The 19,328-nt window shown below is 40.1% G+C and overlaps 4 protein-coding genes across 11 annotated transcripts; 2 read left to right on the forward strand and 2 right to left on the reverse strand.

Moving 5' to 3' along the window:
- Nucleotides 1–87: 87 nt before the first annotated feature.
- On the reverse strand, nucleotides 88–12,867 carry si:ch73-335m24.2 (protein eva-1 homolog C). 3 transcript variants are annotated; one of them, XM_037262146.1, is made up of 9 exons: nucleotides 12,673–12,867; nucleotides 4,893–5,024; nucleotides 3,609–3,808; nucleotides 3,409–3,532; nucleotides 2,792–2,944; nucleotides 2,382–2,525; nucleotides 2,158–2,229; nucleotides 1,976–2,056; nucleotides 88–1,174 (listed from the first exon to the last, which is right to left on the reverse strand). In XM_037262146.1, exons 2-9 carry the CDS (start codon nucleotides 5,008–5,010, stop codon nucleotides 783–785), a joined length of 1,284 nt encoding a protein of 427 aa, XP_037118041.1. In that variant the 5' UTR covers nucleotides 5,011–5,024; nucleotides 12,673–12,867; the 3' UTR covers nucleotides 88–782. The 3 variants fall into 3 exon arrangements, with proteins under 3 accessions (XP_037118041.1, XP_037118043.1, XP_037118042.1); XM_037262148.1 differs by lacking the exon at nucleotides 1,976–2,056 and having other exon boundaries at nucleotides 12,673–12,865; XM_037262147.1 differs by lacking the exon at nucleotides 12,673–12,867 and having other exon boundaries at nucleotides 4,893–5,084.
- clic2 (chloride intracellular channel 2) lies at nucleotides 7,296–12,563 on the forward strand. The gene is made up of 6 exons (XM_037262149.1): nucleotides 7,296–7,500; nucleotides 9,021–9,130; nucleotides 9,480–9,605; nucleotides 10,620–10,720; nucleotides 10,799–10,980; nucleotides 11,942–12,563. The coding sequence occupies exons 1-6, from the start codon at nucleotides 7,447–7,449 to the stop codon at nucleotides 12,101–12,103; spliced, it is 735 nt and encodes a 244-aa protein (XP_037118044.1). The 5' UTR covers nucleotides 7,296–7,446; the 3' UTR covers nucleotides 12,104–12,563.
- Nucleotides 12,868–13,099: 232 nt separating the features above from the next.
- Nucleotides 13,100–15,427, reverse strand: urp1 (urotensin-related peptide 1). Its single transcript, XM_037262150.1, has 5 exons — nucleotides 15,321–15,427; nucleotides 14,649–14,771; nucleotides 14,496–14,536; nucleotides 14,312–14,417; nucleotides 13,100–13,347 (listed from the first exon to the last, which is right to left on the reverse strand). Exons 1-5 carry the CDS (start codon nucleotides 15,409–15,411, stop codon nucleotides 13,316–13,318), a joined length of 393 nt encoding a protein of 130 aa, XP_037118045.1. The 5' UTR covers nucleotides 15,412–15,427; the 3' UTR covers nucleotides 13,100–13,315.
- Nucleotides 15,428–16,475: 1,048 nt separating this feature from the next.
- Nucleotides 16,476–18,958, forward strand: c1galt1c1 (C1GALT1-specific chaperone 1). Of its 6 annotated transcripts, none has more exons than XM_037261919.1 (3): nucleotides 16,476–16,675; nucleotides 17,369–18,519; nucleotides 18,574–18,958. In XM_037261919.1, the coding sequence occupies exon 2, from the start codon at nucleotides 17,379–17,381 to the stop codon at nucleotides 18,330–18,332; it is 954 nt and encodes a 317-aa protein (XP_037117814.1). In that variant the 5' UTR covers nucleotides 16,476–16,675; nucleotides 17,369–17,378; the 3' UTR covers nucleotides 18,333–18,519; nucleotides 18,574–18,958. The 6 variants fall into 6 exon arrangements, with proteins under 6 accessions (XP_037117814.1, XP_037117816.1, XP_037117815.1 ...); XM_037261921.1 differs by having other exon boundaries at nucleotides 16,476–16,660; XM_037261922.1 differs by having other exon boundaries at nucleotides 16,491–16,597.
- Nucleotides 18,959–19,328: the final 370 nt, after the last annotated feature.

Here is a 19,328-nt window from a genome sequence, read left to right on the forward strand (position 1 = left end):
AATGTCTCACAGATACATATATATATTTCAAAGTAATATTATCATAATCAAAGGAACATTGCAGAAAGCAATGGAATTTGTGATTGATTTGGTTTCTCCTTTTGTATGGAGTAGTCCTGTGCTTAATAATAAAGCAGAAAGTGTTGTATCAAGCCAAACAGGAGTGACGGAAAGTGGTGGCAGTTCGTGGTGTACCTCGCCTCTCACCAAATTGGCATAGATCCCTTCACACACAACCCGAATGAGAACAAGCGCTTGAGGACATGGAACACATACGTGTATTTAGGTACCATGTTGATCCATTTAGTTTACACTAATTCAAAGTACTATGCCTTCACCAAGTAGGTGTGGGTAGTCCGTAAATTGTCCTCGATTTCAGTCCATAATAAAAAAAAACATTAATAATGGATGGAAAATGATTAACAACAATATGTGACTAGGAATTTTCAAAATTCCCCCAAACACCAATAGGAGAATGTTTTTGCTGGAACCTGTGCAATTGTGGTGGAAGCAAAAACAACTGTCAGGACTGCTTATAGTTCCCAACATGGAACTGTTACCACTGTCCAAGATTACACACGACGAGGACACTTTTGCATTTTTAAGATCCCCACATTCCCACCCGTAAGGTACAACAGTATGTTTTTACAGGAACTCTGTGCACACAAACCATGTAGCACCTGGACGAAGTATTGTGTCTTCTGCAGGCTCCTATGCAAAAGTAATCAAATTTCAAGATGAACGAATGAAATTAGGGTACTTATGTCGGGTTAAAAATGAGATTAATTGTAATTAGTAATCTGGTGAATGGCATAAGGATTGGTGTTTGGATGTGGCCAAATATCTCCATTGGGCAGCTCTGTGGTGTGTTCAGCACCCTGTGCCATCATTTCCAAGGTCAGCGTAGCGGGAGCGAGCATATCCCTCATGCGGTACGACTGAGTGAGGCGACGAAACGACGAAGCATCTGAGAGCGAGAGTTCGTCATTGTCGTAGAGGTCTTCCGTGAGGTCCTTGTGCTCTCTGCTCGATGCTTTCAGCTCATCGTGCAGATCTGACACAAGTTCTTTCACGTCTTTCACCAATGTGGAGCGTACTCCAAAGAGACAGAGCAGGAAAACCAGACCGGCACAGATCCCGGAGACGAAATACAGAGCCACTCGCTCAGGCACACCTGAAAAGGAAAGCAGGTATATCACAAATTACTGTTGACTACATGCAACTGTAAAATGAAATAAATAAGGAAGTGAACCACCAAAATGGAACCCAGTTTGGTCTGAACGTAAATACCTGCAGATGTTGCTGCACCACTGAGATTTTGAATTAGGTTTTTTTTCCCCAAGCGTCTTAATATCTCATTCATATGACATGCTTTTGCAACATGCCCCAAGGATCATGAATTAGAGCACATTCCCTGACCTCTGGTGGTGGACATGCCTTATCAAAATGAACCACTGCTCAGCCCACACGCTTCCACGGAGACAGTTCCCAAGGCTTTCCAGAAACCCAATAATTTTTGTATAAACAATTGAAAGGTCAGTGTTTCTTAACATAATATACTACAATGGTGTGATAATACACATAGGATCCTCAGGAATCAATTTTAATTGTAACATTTATCATAAAAACACATCATCCTTTTATATTTGCTGTTGAATTATCACAAGGGATGGTGTATGACTGGATTATTTAATTATATTAACAAGTTAATATCAGATTTAAGTAGCGCCTTCTGAGGGTCACATCTTGATAATGAATCATCAATTTAATAATACTGTCACCCCCATTCCCCGACACACACACGGCAAAAATCAGAGTCCTAAAAAATTAAACATTTGTTTACCTCTGTTAGAAACTTGGTGAGCAAGCCACATACAGTAAAATGTGATGTTGAATCAGTCCCTAGTTTTTCATAAACAGCATACTAAATCAGATACCGAGAACACCACCTGATATGATAAATCAGTGCACATACCCAACATTTTTTCTACCATCTCCAGAAAGTTGGTTAGTAGCACATTTTGAGGCCTGTAGGTGGGGCCAGTGTACCATCCACCTGCAGGTGAAAAGGGGCCTAGGCTCAGACGCCAATCAAAGTGTGTGCTTCCAAAAACTTGAATGCAGCAGTGTAGTAGTGGTATAGCAGTTTACACTCACCATGTGTGTAGTCTGAAATCATGAAAGGATCTGTTCTGCCTCTTCCGACGTTTTCCAAAAGATACCTGGGCACTAGATAGATAAATAATCTGTTTAGTCATGTGCTGTGAGAAAAAGGTTGGAAAACACTGATCCATAAACACTTTATGTCTTGGTGGAGGTAAAGCATCATGTGCAAGTATCAGTGACAAAAAGCATGCATTAAATGACAGTTGGCTTCTCACCACAAGTGTAGGACACTCGCAGGTGTTTCCTGGTGTCGGGGAAACACGGGTCCCCAAAGGTTTGAGTGTCAACCAGCACTGAACAGTTTGCTCGACCGTGACATCGACGAGAAACCCTCCTCAGAGCGGATGCCGACAAACACTCTGAAATGCACAATTGTAGCGCTTTCACCAGTAGTTCGAAGTTTAAGTCAAGTCAGCCGAATATCAGAAGCATGAATCCACATTCATGACTTAAATGTTTCAAGAAAGTTGTATTATGTTTATTCCAGACTCTATTCTCTTCATTTGGTAGCATTTCTGTTCGCACACCACAGATTTCCACCGTAAGAGAAGTTAAACAATGATCTCTGGTTCGTCGACGATACTATTAACACCGCTCGCTTTGTTGCACTGCAAGTGTTGCTGACCCATGTCCACCAATGAACCCCCTCCCTGAGGACAAAGTGGGCTTCCATGTAGCAGGTGTCCAAAGGTGGCTGAGTAGATGGCCAGCACGGTGTCATTTTTGCACGCCAGCCTCAAGCGTTCATTCTCACACACCAGTCTCGTTCGGTGGTGCACTGAAATTACAGAAAGACACAGAGATTTCACGTAAAATCATTTGTACTATTACTTGTGTATTTGAAACAATCGCATTGCTTTAAGTTTGCTTAACTCAATGCTAACAATGATGCAAAATGCCAAGCAATGGCATCAGTGTCAGGGTGTTATAAGTCTTTAACATATTTAAACACAAATGATGGAGCAACACATATAGTAAGACATAACAATACTCACAGGCATATATTCTATATCCTCTGTGAAAAATTGTCGAATATTGCAGCAGCTTACTGGACAGCTGTGATTTTGTCCACGAACTTGTATATTTGTATCGGTATTATACCGCCCCCAGGTGGCCAAGGTGTGCACACAATGAGGAGCATCACATTATCAATTGAATTAATGCAGAAAATATTCCTAAGAGTATTTGAGTTTGCCAACTCGCCAGACAACGTTCCACTCATCCTCTCCATTTTCTACTTACCTGGTCTGCACTTGTAGTACACTAAAAGGTACTTGCTGGTGAATGGGCAGGGGTCATGCCCAAACACGGGGCCAAGCACAGGAATTTGACAGGACCGCTCATCCTGACACTCTGCCAGCACTTTCTACATCAAAAAACACAACACAAAATACAATCATTTTCCCATAACAGCAAATGTGCCTCATTACCACAACATTCACCTTGATAGCGACCGGAGAAGAACACTCTACGTCCTCGGTTAGATTTGTCTTCTGGCTGGGACACAAATAGTGTTGAGGAACGCGGCGTCCAAAGAAGGCTGATAAGACGGCCACAGACGTCCTGGCGGGACACTCAATGGTGAGTGTGTCTCCTTCGCAAGCATGGGCCGTGTGGTTCTTCAGAACATTGTGGAGATAAACTATATACAGAATGTTGTATGACATAAGTACAGAATGTTAGTGCTCACTTCAGTAAAAATAATATTCGGGTTTTACTTAGGTTTGTGTCAATTATGCAATTTATTGCATGAATCAGTTATTTACTATGAAAAACAAAAACACAATTTTTAAATCCCAGTCGCCAAATGGGTGGAGGTGTCTCGTTGGGTGGAGCACTGAGATTTATTGGAACACACATGTAAGTATGCGCAACAAGGTGTGCGTACATGTGTGTGTGTGTGTGTGTGTGTGTGTGTGTGTGTGTGTGTGTGTGTGTGTGTGTGTGTGTGTGTGTGTGTGTGTGTGTGTGTGTGTGTGTGTGTGTGTGCGTGCGTGTGCGTGTGTGCGTGTGCGTGTGTGTGTATTTTGGGTTGTACCAGGCACAAGCTCACAATGAACTATTATTCGGCGTCCCACAGCATGCAAACACACACACGCACACACGCACACACACACAAACACACAATGCAACTTCTTCCACAAATAGACATATCACACCAATGCTCACAATACAATCACATAAAGGTGAGTCATACCAAACAAAAGTAGGCTACAATTGTATTACTTTGGGAGAGCAAAGTCCACATTCGTCTCTCCTGTTTAAACTCTACTTCTTTGTAAGTTACTGATTAAACTTTCATCCACATTTTATGCTTGTGTGTTAAATTGGGGTGTGCGGGTGTGTGTGTGAAAATATGACCAAGTGAAATGAGAATGATGATTTTATGTAAAATGAATGTATATTATATTAACTAAGAATTTCTGACCCCATATGGTTGTTGTGTGGCCACTTGGTTAATATATATAATCTACGGTGCATTGGAGTTTTCTGCAAAATGGAATTTAAAAATAGCAATAACAAACTGTTATTGTTGAACAATAACAACATTTTATATCAAAGGATAAGAAAAAATAGGGCCAGTCATACAAATTCCCTCCCCAATAATTTTTGCAATGTTATAACAAAAAAAAAAGGTTAACTCTGATTCTGCTTATCCCTGCATAAATTACATCCATTTTCTGCTTTCAACTTGTCAAACAATATACGGCCATAAGAGTACTTACAAGAGAAATCAGGGGCTGAATGGGCAGTGTTGATCCTCAAAGCCAAAAAACAGAGAAACCAGCCGAACCTCCTTAGCGCTGTCATTGTGCTCTCTTTTGTCGTAATCTCGTCTTGCATTTCTATTAATGGCCCTGCAGGGAGATCAGTGGGTCAATGACGCCATTGTTTTTTTCGTAAGGTCACTTTTAACTGAGAATTTAGCATTAGGAATGAAAACTTGCAGCACATACAGATACAACTCCTGATTGTGCTTTATGGATTAACAGAAGTGATGAGATACTATACTTCTATAATCACCTTAGATATGTTAAGATAATAAATTAAGATGAGATAAAGATAATGAATTACCTAAACAGCTCAATGCCTAATGCAGACACAATTTATTCCAAGCATTATCTATATTGTTCTTTAGGATGTGTTGGCAACTGGAGTTTTTCTCTGCTAACTTTGAGTGAGAGATACAGATATTCTGTTGTTGCTCTCGTACACTTTTGTTTTTCGTTGTCATGGTGCTAATTCCGTTATTTGTCAGACAATTTAGTTTTATCTTGGGTGCAGGGTTTATTTTTTTCTTCATGGTAAAAATCCAGTTTCTCTTGTTGCCAACATAGAAGGTTCTGTTTGCCGAGATAAGGCATTTTTTTCAGGATGTTACTTCCAGTTGCTGTGTGTGCGCAGCAGAGATATGTGTGTGCCTCTGAACCAGAGAGGACCTTCCTATCATTTGGTCTAAGAGAGAGAAAGGGGCGGGAGTGAAAGGTCATTTGGCGAGCTCCCGTATTTCCCGTTTCTCCACTGTTTCCAGGAAGACTGGAAATTCCGACTGGCTGAATATCCTTACAGCAATGCCAAAATCAGCACTTTTCGTTTACAATTTGTTTTGCTTTTCTTCCTCAAGCACGTTGTTGCCATCATAACCAAACACTTGACATGCTGTACATTTGAATGGAATCATTTGTCACACAGTCGCTAATAAACACTCCCTGCATGGCAGCAGAGTAGGCATCATATTGATGGCTTATCTTTTCATTCAATATTTGCGGCAGGCCCTCATTATTGGACAAGTGAATTCCATTCTCTGTTACGTAACTCATAACTCTGTTACGAAGGGTCAAATTCTACTCGTCTAGCTGTCCTAGAGCGGCATCATCCAGATAGCAGAAATCCTCCCTTCGAGTTCTGGCAGTGGATCATTCATTAATTTAAAGGATTTCTTACGAATTTCAATGTGATATATCCATATTTGTCACGCTCCCACAACATGATAAAAACTCCTCAAATCATTAGTGAGGCAGATAAGCATAACTTAGTTAGCACTGGGTATTATTTAGTGTGTTTTGTTTTCTTCAAATTCCTTGTAATGGGAGGAAGTGTTGAAGAAGGGAGTTTTGAATCCCATTTCCTCCATTTCTACAAAGTACAGTAAATCCCAAAAATGAGTATGCCTCCCCATACAGTTTCCATTAATGTAGTTCTATTGTAAAGGCACTGCCAGGCGATTCAATCATTGCAGAATGACATTTACTCATTTTGTCAGAATTTTTAAAAAGAAAAAAATAACGAGTATATATCATTATGCTTTTTTGTGGTTAAATTTAGATTACTATTTGAGCCCAATCTAACTCTCTTTAGGTTGGTAAATCCCCAAAATAGAAATGTGTTATGTTACTTTATGTTGAAATAAATAAATAAAGAAAGAAAGAAATAACAGTGAGATAAATGAGAATAAATACAAGGCTGCTTGGATTGAAGAAGTGTGTTCAAGGCAGTCAAATGACTACAGCCTTTAGTTAGATTATTCCTCTTTGGCACAAATAATTACATACTAAGTGACTTGAGGTACCCCGTTGTAATCTTTTAGAACTGTATTCAAATAATAATTCAAGTAAAGTTTTTATTGAAGTTTCATGTGTAATACATTTTAATGGAAATATTATTCCAGTAGTTCTTTATTTTCCTATACATCTGTGCATAATGATAATACACATGCTTTTTGGGAATAAAACTTCCTCCTCCACTGAGCATACTACGCTGTATTTTAATATTGGTCAATATAGTGACACTTGGGAGGTTAAAACGACACATATTTTTTAGGTGGTATTTGAAAACATTGGCAAACCTCTGCTTGACACACAATATTTCTTGTCTCCTCCTCATGTCCAATGATTTGTATTAAATGGTGAAATTATTCTACCCCATTCCGCCCTTACATGTCTCATCGTATTGGAATGTGAGTTGACCACAATAAAATGTGTGTTTTGAGTCACAGCTTTATCAACTCCTCGGTATTGCAATATGTGCATAAGTGGCTATTTTAAGCCGTCCTCGAAGATTTTATATGAGCGCGTACCCCGCCCCTTCTCTGGGTCCTCCCCCTCCACTGACTTGTCAAGTGTGTTAAGGGAGATATATCCTCCAAACAACCAGCAGCCCTGAGGTGGCTCACACTCTTTTGACATATTTGCTTCCTCCTCTTTTTGCTCTGCTCTTTTGATTCATTTTTAAGGCTGATTCAACTTTGACGGGATCAAAAACCTTGCTTTTGGGGACAGCATGGCATTGCGACAAGATTCAGACAAGGAGCCGAGCATTGAGTTATTTGTTAAGGTCAGTATTTTCATTTTTGATTACAATTCCAACATTTGAAAAAAAATATTTTTAGGTTCCACATGTTTTGTTTTTGTTTGGGAGAAAAGCTGTCTGCCAATAAGGAGATACTATTACTTTAAAAACGAAAAAGGCCAGGAACAGAATCAATATAATCAATCAAAGGATAACTCCTTTTGATTTGTTTGCATGCACACTTGATGTTTTCATGTTTGTATTCATCAGCTGAGCGGTGGCTTTTTTTTTTTTTTTTTTTATCAGAGAACAGGCACAGTCTTATCATGACCCAAGTGTTCAGAGAGCATGCTGTGTGATGACGACTGCATGGCCCCCAAAGCCTTATGCAGGCACACCCACCCAACCATGCACATGTAGTCAAGAAAATGGGTCCTTGTTTCTTAACAAACATCCATTTTCTATACCACCTAGTCTTTCTACAGTCACGGGATGCCTGGGCTTGGGTGGAGTACATCCCCAGTAGGTTGTTCCTCCCCAAAAAAAAACAGCTAAAAAATGCCCAGGAGTTGTGAAATGTGCTTTCTTGGCTATGTGAGAGGAAAGGGAGGGACTGATGTTTTCTGGCTTTATTTGCCATTAGCAGAGTTATGGCGTGTCTTGAGAGTCTCGGCTTTTTAAAACACGACACAGGCACACACCCCTCCAGATAGTAAAATTGGGTACAGGGTTATGAAGGGTTTATAAATACAAACATACAACCATACATACAACCATACAACCAGCTCAGTGGCCTAGTGGTAGAGTGTCCGCCCTGAGACTGGAAGGTTGTGGGTTCAAACCCCGGCCGGGTCATACCAAAGACTATAAAAATGGGACCCATTGCCTCCCTGCTTGGCACTCAGCATTAAGGGTTGGAATTGGGGGGTTAGATCACCAACTGATTCCCGAGCGCGGCACCGCTGCTGCTCACTGCTCCCCTCTCCCCCAGGGGATGGATTAAAATCACACGGGGATGGGTTAAATGCAGAGGACAAATTTCACCACACCCAGGTGTGTGTGTGACGATCATTGGGACTTTAATCTTTTAATCTTTAACCATACATACAACCATACAACCATACATACATACAACCATACATACATACATACATACATACATATAGTACATACACAGCCAGGTATTTGAAATTGAAAAACAATATGTATTAAATCAATGTATGACACGCTCTACTCTCTGAAATTATTTCACTGCATTTTCTACACTCGTAATAATTTTGAAAACTTTAATCAACTCCCCAAATCATAGAACACATCAGGTCTACAACAGTATTTTTTCACTTTCTAATTCATTCTGCAAACCCGACTGAGCCCCCCAGTAGGTTTGGTGCCTGGTCCCTGCTTTAAATAGCCTGTGTTGTCACGTTGTGAGCACATGTTCACATCTTCCGCCGCAACACAATGCCTGCGTCCCACCTTCCAGCAAACACCCCACCCTACATGTGCCTTGGAAAGTTCACAAGCAGGAAAGAAATTAGTTTCGTTTTTCTTTGTGTGTACGGCAGGCCGGCCATGACGGTGAAAACGTGGGCAACTGCCCCTTCTGCCAGAGGCTCTTCATGGTGTTATGGCTGAAAGGAGTCAAGTTCACCGTGACCACTGTTGATATGAGAAAGTAAGCACTTCTCTTCCTGTCAACGTTATGTCGTCAAAGACCCTCTATGTATCAAGAAAGAGGAAATGGGATGTTGTTTGTTTTACACCCTCAGAACACTTCACACCATCAACATGTATAAGAGGTCTTACTAACATTGTGCAAGTTTTATTATTAGTGGTGGAAAAACAGGATCAGGAAGCCTGGAATGGATGCTGATAATTGAGGGTTTCAGAACACATAACGTGTCCTAGTCATAAGGAGGCTACTCCAAATTTAGAGACAGGGATATTTTGTTTTTTTGTTATTATTTTTTAATACACCAAAAACCAATAAGTTGTTTTGACAAATGTTGGTGTCTTTACTTTAGGAAGCCCGAGGAGCTGAAAGACCTGGCCCCCGGCACCAACCCGCCTTTCCTGCTCTTCAACGGCACCCTCAAAACAGACTTTATCAAAATCGAGGAGTTTCTCGAGCAAATGCTGGACCCTCCCAGGTAATCTACTCGACCATTTGATGATGTCCAATAGATGAGTTCTGGGCAGCATGATGTACCAGTGGTTAGCATGTCTGCCTTACAGTTCTGAGATTCAGGGTTCAAATGTCAGATACATCCTTCTTGTGCTAAGTTAGTACATTCTCCGCCTGCTTCTGTAGCAATTCCAAATACACTCATTTCAGGCTTCTCTAAAATGGCTGTCGGAGGGAATATGAGTGTGAATGGTTATTTGTATCTGCGATAGTGCACCCTAGATTTATATGCTTTATAGGCTTCTAATGATTTATAGGCCTTCAGTTTATCTTTGGAGGTACGTAGGTGTAAATGTCTGGCCATTGCACGATGGGCAGTCCTGTGAGTGAGGGCGTAGGAGTCAGTATATAACGTCACATCAATCAGAGTCAACTTTTTAAAGTAACATTGACAGTCGTGGAGAGTAAGTTTACTCACATATTCACTCAAATGGACGCTTTTGGATGGCGTCCATTCCTACGTAAACAACCTGTTGAAATGTGCTCAACGGCATTTTCAAGCGAGCGCTGTGGACCTTTTTGCCTCCAGCTAAGCTGCACCGATGTCAAGTTGTTTACAAACTTTGAAGGGGCCTATATTGAAGAACAGCATTAATGTTCAAAGTATTTTTATATACATTAGACCTAGTACGCTACTTTAGTTTAATGTTGTTCATTATGGTGGAACTTGGAGCACTCAGTATTTTTTTGGATGGTACTATGGTGTAAATGTTTTTTTTGAGAGCTTGTTATGTTATGTTGTTATTTTTTGGTTTGAAAAACAAGGCGATCTCAAATCACCAGGAAGAGAAAACGTTGAATAGGAAAGTTGATGAGTGCGCTGGATTCAACAAGTAGTGTTCATACCATTATTATCGTTGGAAAGATATCTCTTTTGGTATATTTCTCAATTACATTGTTCCTAATGAAGTGTCCCACAATGAGTGCATGAAACAATAAATGAGAAACGTGTTGAAAGAAAAATGTCCTCCCTTTGCAGGTATCCTCACCTCAGCCCTCTAAACAAAGAGTCCTTTAACGTGGGTGCTGACATTTTTGCAAAGTTTTCCGCCTTCATCAAGAACACACCAAACAATGCCTGTGAGTCGAAGTTGAGTTGAAGTTTGATGTTGTAGAGATGAAAAAAATCCAAACAAAACTCTATGTTTGAACTTACAGTTCAGGAGAAAAATCTGCTGCGGGAGTTTAAGCGTCTGGACGATTATCTAAACTCTCCCCTACCCGAGGAAATCGACCACAACTCAAGAGAGACCGTCAGTGTATCCAAGAGGAAATTTCTGGACGGGGATCGCCTCACTTTAGCCGACTGCAACCTCCTCCCCAAACTGCACGTCATCAGGGTGAGACAGTCAGTTGGAAAAATAAGGAGATTCGAGATGTGTACCTGTACTAAGCAAACAAAATAAATGTTGCTTTATATCTGAAATATTAAAAATATTTTTGGCAAGCTATGCGGTTTATAATTTGATATATAATGTATTAGTCCCTAGTTTAGTAAAATTGCGTTTCAAAACTCCCCATCAAAGACAAAAATCTGCGAAGCAGCAACCGCCCATACCACACATACTCTATTCATAATATCAGTACAAATTATGCATGTGAATAGCAGTTAATGTTTTTGTCCAGTGGGATCCTCACGTTCTACACTGTAGTATCTGTGACTTTGAATGTGTGTGGTTTCAAAAAATGGGGCCTGGTCTGTTGACTGATAAAGAAGTCAGTGATGAAAGTCTAGAGTAGACCATGTGGGTTCAAGGTTTGGGTTGGCTGTTAAATGGCTAATTGTTAGCATGGCTACGTGTTGAGTTATATGCTTATCACATATTTCTTTTATTACTCTATGTTCAATAAAAGGGAATTGTAAGTGCATCAACAGTTTTGTTAAAAGGGCTAACAATGTTTACTTTACTGTAGACATGCAGTTGTGTAACATATACAAAATATAGTACATTGCACTTCAACTTTTTTTAAGTTGTTCTGTCTTCTATACCCCAGCTCCTGTGAGTATTGCTCCATGATGCTGTAATAACGGCTCTGTGTGGGAAAGATGACCGCCATGAAATCCCTGCAAAATAGTGAAGAATCCATGATAGAAAATTAAACGTGAGATTTAGAAATCTGCAATATTGTGAACAAGTGATATGGCGAGAGAAGACTGTACAATTTACAATTATCAATGGGATTATCATGGCCTTGGTCAAAATTATGTGCATGGGAAATGGAAATTAAAATGTGTATTACGGCTCAGTATGTGGGTTGAGCGTGTTGTATTTTTTTTAATGATCTTTTCTTTTAATCCAGGTTGCCTCCAAGAAGTACTGCAGCTTTGACATCCCGGCCCAGTTCACGGGTGTGTGGCGATACCTGCACAACGCCTACGAGCGGGAGGAGTTCAAACAGACGTGCCCGGCTGAAATCGAAATTGAGAAGGCTTACTTTGGAGTGGCCAGTAAGAGGAAATAAAATGGTCATGCATCATCTGTAGAGGGTGCTATGTGGTGCCAAAGATATTACAGCCATCAGTTATCTTAAGACAGGGATGGGGAACCTTTTGGGGTTTTTTTTGTTTTGGGGCTTTGTAAAACAGTTTCTAGAATCACCGTGTTTGGCTCATGTGCCGCTAATTTCTCACCACTGTCTTAAGATCTCAAATCACAGTACATACATGCTTCTTTTATTGCTTCTGACTGTTCAAGTCACCTACGAGACTAATTGTGCAATTGACTGTTTACTTTAGTTTGTGTTTATAGTGTACATACGGACAGTATATTTTCAATGATTATTAGTAACAGCAGCCCCCTTCAAAACTGTTCTTTTTTTATGCAGAAAATCTTCTATTCCTGTCTGTTTTATTCTGTACTAACATAATTGACATGATGGAAATGTACCACATTCATAAAAAAATAAAACAATCAAAGCGTGATTGTTACCGTAAATCTTACATTGTTCGACTATTGTGAAGTGCTCACACCTTGCCTTTTTTTTCCATTAGACAATTTTTACTCTGTTTACACTTGCTAAAGACTTTTCACCTTTCGTGCCCTCCCGTGCCTGCGTGGGTTTCCTCCGGGTGCTCCGGTTCCCCAAGTCCGACCAGAAAGAAGAGACACATTCTCATTGTGGAGGGCTTTCTGCCTTAGACTTACCCTTTGACCAATGTGTTGAACCAGGGGTTCTTTATTTCCACTTTTTGGCAGTGAGTCATAGAATAACGTGTTCCTCACTTCTGAAAAGGTAAGCCAGTGAACAGCCAACCGCTAACCTAAGTATACAACAATTTACCATTAACACTTATCTTCATTGACTCTGCCTGGCCGCACATTTGAAACCCCCATGCAATCAAAGTCACAAATATTGTAGTGTTGGAAGTGTAAAAGGCAACCTCAAGTGGACAACATCAATAGCATCTCACATTTATTTTCTGTTGTTTACCAATGCAAAATCAATTGCTCAATTAAGCCATAGGATAATCGATGGGTGATTGACCGATTCTAACAAATAAATATAAATGAATAAACTGATAGCTGCAGCTTTAGTAGAGATATCACAATTAATATAGACAACACTTGTCTAATACTTTATTCAGTCACAGAAAAGAAAATGTTATAACTTTAAAAAATAGATTTTCTTCATTCACTTGTGGAAGGTGTCTTGTGGTGGTGTCATCGCTGTTATTTAATTAGTCACGCAGTACTTCCAGAAACATGCTGTTAAAGACACACAGAATTAGTCAAGGCAATTGGAACAAGGAAATGTTGCTTGTATTTGAACAAACACTACCAAACAATGGTACTTAATGCCCTGATCATCACTACGGAATTGTCCTTATCTTAAGAATTTTGTCCGTGATGATACTGATGTATTTGACCGATTTTGAACTAAAAGTATACAGTTTATTGAAATTAAGGCTGTTCTGTGGTACTGTCTGCTAAAAAGAAATACTGTTGCAGAAAGAAGCGTGTCAGAAAAGACAATTTGCATGCAGATAAACGTCTGCATTGCTGAGTCAGCTCATTGTTATTCATTGCATCAGTCATGGTTGTGAAATATTTGAAAAATAGTTTTCCCTTCCATCTTAGGATGCTGCCTCGTGACTTGACCTCAGATAAGCGGAAGAAAATGGATGGATGGCTGAAAGAAAGGAAGAGGGTGGCCAAAAAAACCATCTAGACTGTCGTGAGTAAATCATGGCAGAATTATCCAAGAGGAGGGGTGAACAGAGGTGAGAGGAAAACAGTTTGTATCAAAATTATGAAAGAAAACAAAAGGTTTCTCCACCCTGAGTGTGCATACCGAACAACAGCACGTATTTCCAGTCCCCCATTAATTTTTATACAACAATATTTAACTATAATTACACCGGTCAACATTTTTTTAGGAATTTCTTTTAACCAAAGATGCAAGAAAACTTCTAGATGTTTTTTCTCTAGCACAGCAGGTTTTCACAACATAATAATAATAATATACGAACAATGATATAAAATGTAATATAATACTATATTTAGTAGTAATATTTATGAACTAAGAGATAGGTTAAGAGTTGGAACAGCAAACCCCATACATCGTATAGACAGATATGTTTATCACTACACCACTATTCTTCCTTTTGATCCAAGTTACCAAATATGGTAAAGTACTACACCTAAATAAAATGGAATAGTTTTGGCTCACCTCTTTTGTTGGTTTTGGGCAAGCCTTGCGCCGACCTCGCAAAAGCTTGAGAGCGAAGCTTGTCGGCTGCGGCCAGCTTCAAAACCACTGCCTTAAGACCTTCAATCTTCACGAACGAACACATACAAATATGATGGACACATGCGAGGAAAGTTTTATTTATTTAACATATACACAGATTTACCATGTCAGCATAGTTATCCCGCAGTGTTGAATCCTCTGGGCCTTCAACCAAAAACAGGATATTACACATTAATGTTTCATTGCCTCAACTGCTGATGTCTGCAATTAAATGCAATTAAAATGGTGCAGACGAATACAGTATACATTCAACTACCTTTGTTCCAGGATTGTCTTTGCTCATTGTGCTGCATCAATAAAGGATACAGATTATTCACCTCCATTTGTTCCCCTTCTGTATTGTAAGAGGCATTGTCTGACACAAGCTTCTGAAGAAAATCTGAGCAGAAATACAATTCATATTAGACAGAAACACAATTCATATCACATATCTTATACAGGAAACCAAAAATGTGGCATGCTTGTTCAGCCATTAAAATTGCATCAAGCCACTTCCAATACTGTAGAAAAAAATATTTAAGCCTTTTTATGGCATTGATTTGTGGAAAAAGATGTAAAAGAGATAAAATACCAAAGCCTTAAACTGAAAAGGAAAAGCTATAACAAAGAGTGCACAATAGTTTTTTCAAGCTAAAATAAAATTAAATACCATTCAATTGAAAACGAATAAAAAAATGAAGACAAAAAGTGAGCAGACAAAATAAAAGGTTTCAAAGTGTCAAAAAGAGAATAGTTTTATTTTTTCGATAAAATAAAGGGGAATAAGTTTCTAATTTCTCCTTTTTAATAGTGATGTATTCACTTATTATAGCATATAAAGGCAAAAGGTAGCTTTTACATGGAGAGGTCAACAAGAAAATAAAGATTTTTCGAGATTTTAGCAGGTCAAAAAAAAAAAAAAAAATCAACAATGAGAAATTGATCTTACTTGACTGTGTGTCCAGGTTGGAGTCAGGATAGAGAGGTAGTGCATGTGTCCATCTTGTAACAAGGAGGTAAAGTACAGCTAGAAGCAGCATGGTGACTTTGTCTGCAGTTGGCCAAGTTGCTACCAGCTTGGCAAAGAACTTCACTTATATATCCGCACGCCAGACATCCATCACAAGTGATCAATACATTATCATCAGAGCCAGCATTGCACCTTAATGGATTTTGGCGTCATAGACACCATTTAGGGGAAGCCTGTCAAGTCAGCTGCGGACTATCTGTGCTTGTTCAGGGGAGCCTAACAAATGTTTGCCCTTCCTCACTAATAACGCATGGCTGTCTGGCAAACCCGCCATGCTTTATGTGCCCCAAGTCCACATCTAGTGTCCTCAAAAGCATCATCGCTCACTCAAGTCTGATGTTTTTGAGCCACACCGCTGCCAAACTGACGTCATCGCAAGATCAGACGTCATTTTCTGTTAAATGACCCAACCAACAATTGTCTACTTCAGCAAATAAGTCAATTAAGGCAGGGCTAGGATTTCAATCAGGCCAGCTAGGATTTGTTGTTACAGTAGGATTTTACATCAGGGTTTCAAACCAGGGTTAAGGTTGAAAAAAAGGTTTGAAATGAAAATAAAGTTAGGGTTTTGAATCCGGTTTGGGATTTGTGTGTGTGGTTTTATATATATATATTATTTATAATTGACATGCTCCTTTTTTGTTTTCTTCTTGTGAGTATAGCTCGTTTTTTGTTTGTTTGTTTGTTTGTTTGTTTGTTTGTTTGTTTGTTTGTTTGTTTGTTTTATGGATCTATATTCCCTCTAATACATATATATACACAAAATATGAATTTGTAAAATGCCTTAATTCAGGAATATACTGTGAAAAATGTGGAAAAAATTTTGATTTTTCAGAATGTTGATTGGATGATCAAAATGTTTTGAATTTCAAATTGGAAAATGTGAATGTGTAATGTTGAATGTGCCACTGGAAATAAATAGTGACTTCGGTATTGAAGGGTGTTGAATTTTTGGAAAAAATCGTGATTTTATTTTCACACACCTATCAATATATTTTTTAATATGTTGGATAAAGTTATAGATTTGAATGACGTGCGTGCGCTATGACATCATAAATCACGTGTCAAGCCAGACCTTCAGCAATCACACGTGACCCGAGAGGCGGAAGTGAGTAAAATGGGGAGGCGCACATATTAAATCTACAAGTGGCTGCAACATTCCTGGCCATTGTTGCCAGTCTCGGCAATCTGGAGAGGTCAGACTTGATAGACCAGTCTGAGAAACGTCAGGTGTAGCCGTGTTGTCGCTTTTGCTGGACGTATAGTAAGGCATCGTAAGTTGTTTACGTTGACAGTCTGCTAACTGTTAGCTTCTGGGCTACGGGGATTTGGCGTTTCTAAATTGTGCATTTATATTTTCAAACAAACAACAATGGCTCATTTAAACGTTTATAGTAAATATCCGACCCTGACTGAGCTGTGAAAATCTACGTCAATACTTAAATGCGTTTTGTAACAGTCGTTGTGTAGCACCTTAAGATATTTAAAGCTGCTTTATCTAATTTGTCCACGCTAAGAGGACGACGTGACAAATCCCCTTTTACACTAGGGACATGAAAACCCCCCACCTTTTTTCTCTCTCCCAATATGACACGTGAAACTGGAGAGAGTTGGAATAAACGAACTACAACTGGTTAAAATTTGTCAATAAGAACTAAGGAACTTATGACATACATTCAATCACTGGTTTATAGTGGGAGTTTACTGTATCAGTTTTTCCAGTGACTAGCTGGTGAAAGAAAAATAAACGGGCAAATTCACTAATCGTGAACCACAATTATGCAGGGGGATTACTATACACCAAGCTTTCAGTGAGCTCCACCCATTACAGCAAGGTAGCATGTTTTATTTGGTGATAGAGAAGGGAAATCTGCAGGATCGCGACCCTCGAAGACCAGAGTTTGATACATGTCTTATAATTAAACGTGTGAAACTACCCACTCAGTCTTCTTGTTCTTCTTCCGCAGTCCTTTCGAGATGTGGTCCGAAGGAGGCTCATTTGTCAAAGGGGTGGCTCTAGGAGGCGTCTTCTACCTGTTGCTCTCGCTCTTGGGTGATTTCAGCCCAAGTTCCGAGCCTGTCTCGGAGTACCATCACCACCATCACGTCCAGGCGCAGAGTAACGATAAACTGAAGCAACTCTCTGAGTCCCAGATGCAGGAGTTGAAAGATCAAGTCCGTGTCTATTGTGTCATCATGGTCCAGCCGAAGATTCTGGTCTATTGGGCCGCTGCCGTGGGCACCTGGAGCAAACACTGTGACAAAGCCGTCTTTTACACCTCTGAGTCATCCAAGGCCCTCGAGGCGGTCGACCTGCACGAAACAGATGGTTGGGCGAGGTTCTGTAAAGCTATGAAGCATGCTTACGAGAACGCCGGGAACCTGCGCTGGTTCTTTGTGGCGCAGCCCACAACCTTCGCCATCATCGAGAACCTCAAGTACCTGCTGCTCACCAAGGACCCCAGCGAGCCCTTCTACATGGGTAACGCCATGAGGTCCGGGGAATTGGAGTACGTCGCGTATGAGAGCGGCATCGTACTCAGCTATGAGGCTCTGAAAAGGTTTGTACGCGCGCTGGACGACAGCGACAAGTGTCCCATCCAGGTGAACCGGCTGTGGAAGCTGAGCGAAGACAAGCAGCTGGCCGTCTGCCTCAAATACATGGGCGTGTTTGCCGAACACGGCGAGGATGCCCAAGGCATGGGCCTGTTCAACGGTAAGAGTGTGGATGCACTGATAAAGGACAGCATGAAGAACAACCCCCAAAACGTGGTGGAAAGCTGCTGCCCCGACTTGGCTGTAACATACAACGGCATGACCCCAAACGAGATGCAGGTGATGATGTATGGCGTCTACCGGCTTCGTCCATATGGCCATGATTTCCACGACTTGCTCATGTTTGATCCGCCAGAAGGTTCGGACAATGACTAACACCCACTGGGTGCACCTGGCTTTTTTTATACCAGCCGCTTGAGTGGGAAGATGACTTTCAACTGGATCTTCACTGGTTGACATCTTGTTTTTGCCAGTTTTGTACCTTTTGCATCCTGTGGCGTAGATAAAAATGGGCAGTGGTCACTGACTGTCGTTGAAAGCAAAGCTGGGAACTGTTAATGTGACACGGTTGACCTGGAAATGTCATATCGTTGAATAACGTTTTTTTTTTTTTAATCAGATTGTCTTTGTGCGGTCCTTTAGCTGCATTACACAGACACAACAACTTGAGATACGAAACCGATTTTAAAGTCTGCTCTAGATTTACAATGTAAGGGAAGGGTACGCTGTAAAAAAAAAAATCACTTGCATGACTGAGGAACCTAATGCACTTAATCCAACCTGCCATGCAATTTTGAAAAAAAACCAGTTAAAAAAAAATCTTTTTTTTTTTTATGTTAATGGGGTTTTATGAAAAAAGATGTAATTGTTAAAAGCTTGAAGATTCACTGTACCAATTACAGAGTGAATTTGGCAGTGTGCAAATCAAATGATTGTACAATATATGAATAACCTGCACTTGACACTGACAAGAAATGTGAATAAAATAACATGGAAGTGGGTTCCATGTCCTGTCAATGATTAAGAAAATTACATTCAAAACCATTAACAATCTTCAGTGGCTGCATTGTAATCATTGTGGCCAATTCTCCATCTCTGAAGTGCTTGTGTTTTGTATTTTACGGCTTTTGCTCAAATTAAGCTTTAAGTTCAAATAAGTGAGGTCAATTTGACATCAGAACAGTGTTAACATTGCCAAATTTGAACGATAAAAGGTCTTTGAAATGTTCTCCTGAGTTACGTGTGTCAGCTAAATCTCCATTTCACTCAACTATTTTATCAAATCTGGATCATATATCTTTCTTATGCCTACCGTACACATACGGCCGGCCTCCTGTGGCCAGACATTGTCCCACCGGGTCGTCACTGGGC

Source organism: Syngnathus acus, chromosome 10, assembly GCF_901709675.1.
Source record: "Syngnathus acus chromosome 10, fSynAcu1.2, whole genome shotgun sequence".
Classification (NCBI taxonomy): domain Eukaryota; kingdom Metazoa; phylum Chordata; class Actinopteri; order Syngnathiformes; family Syngnathidae; genus Syngnathus; species Syngnathus acus.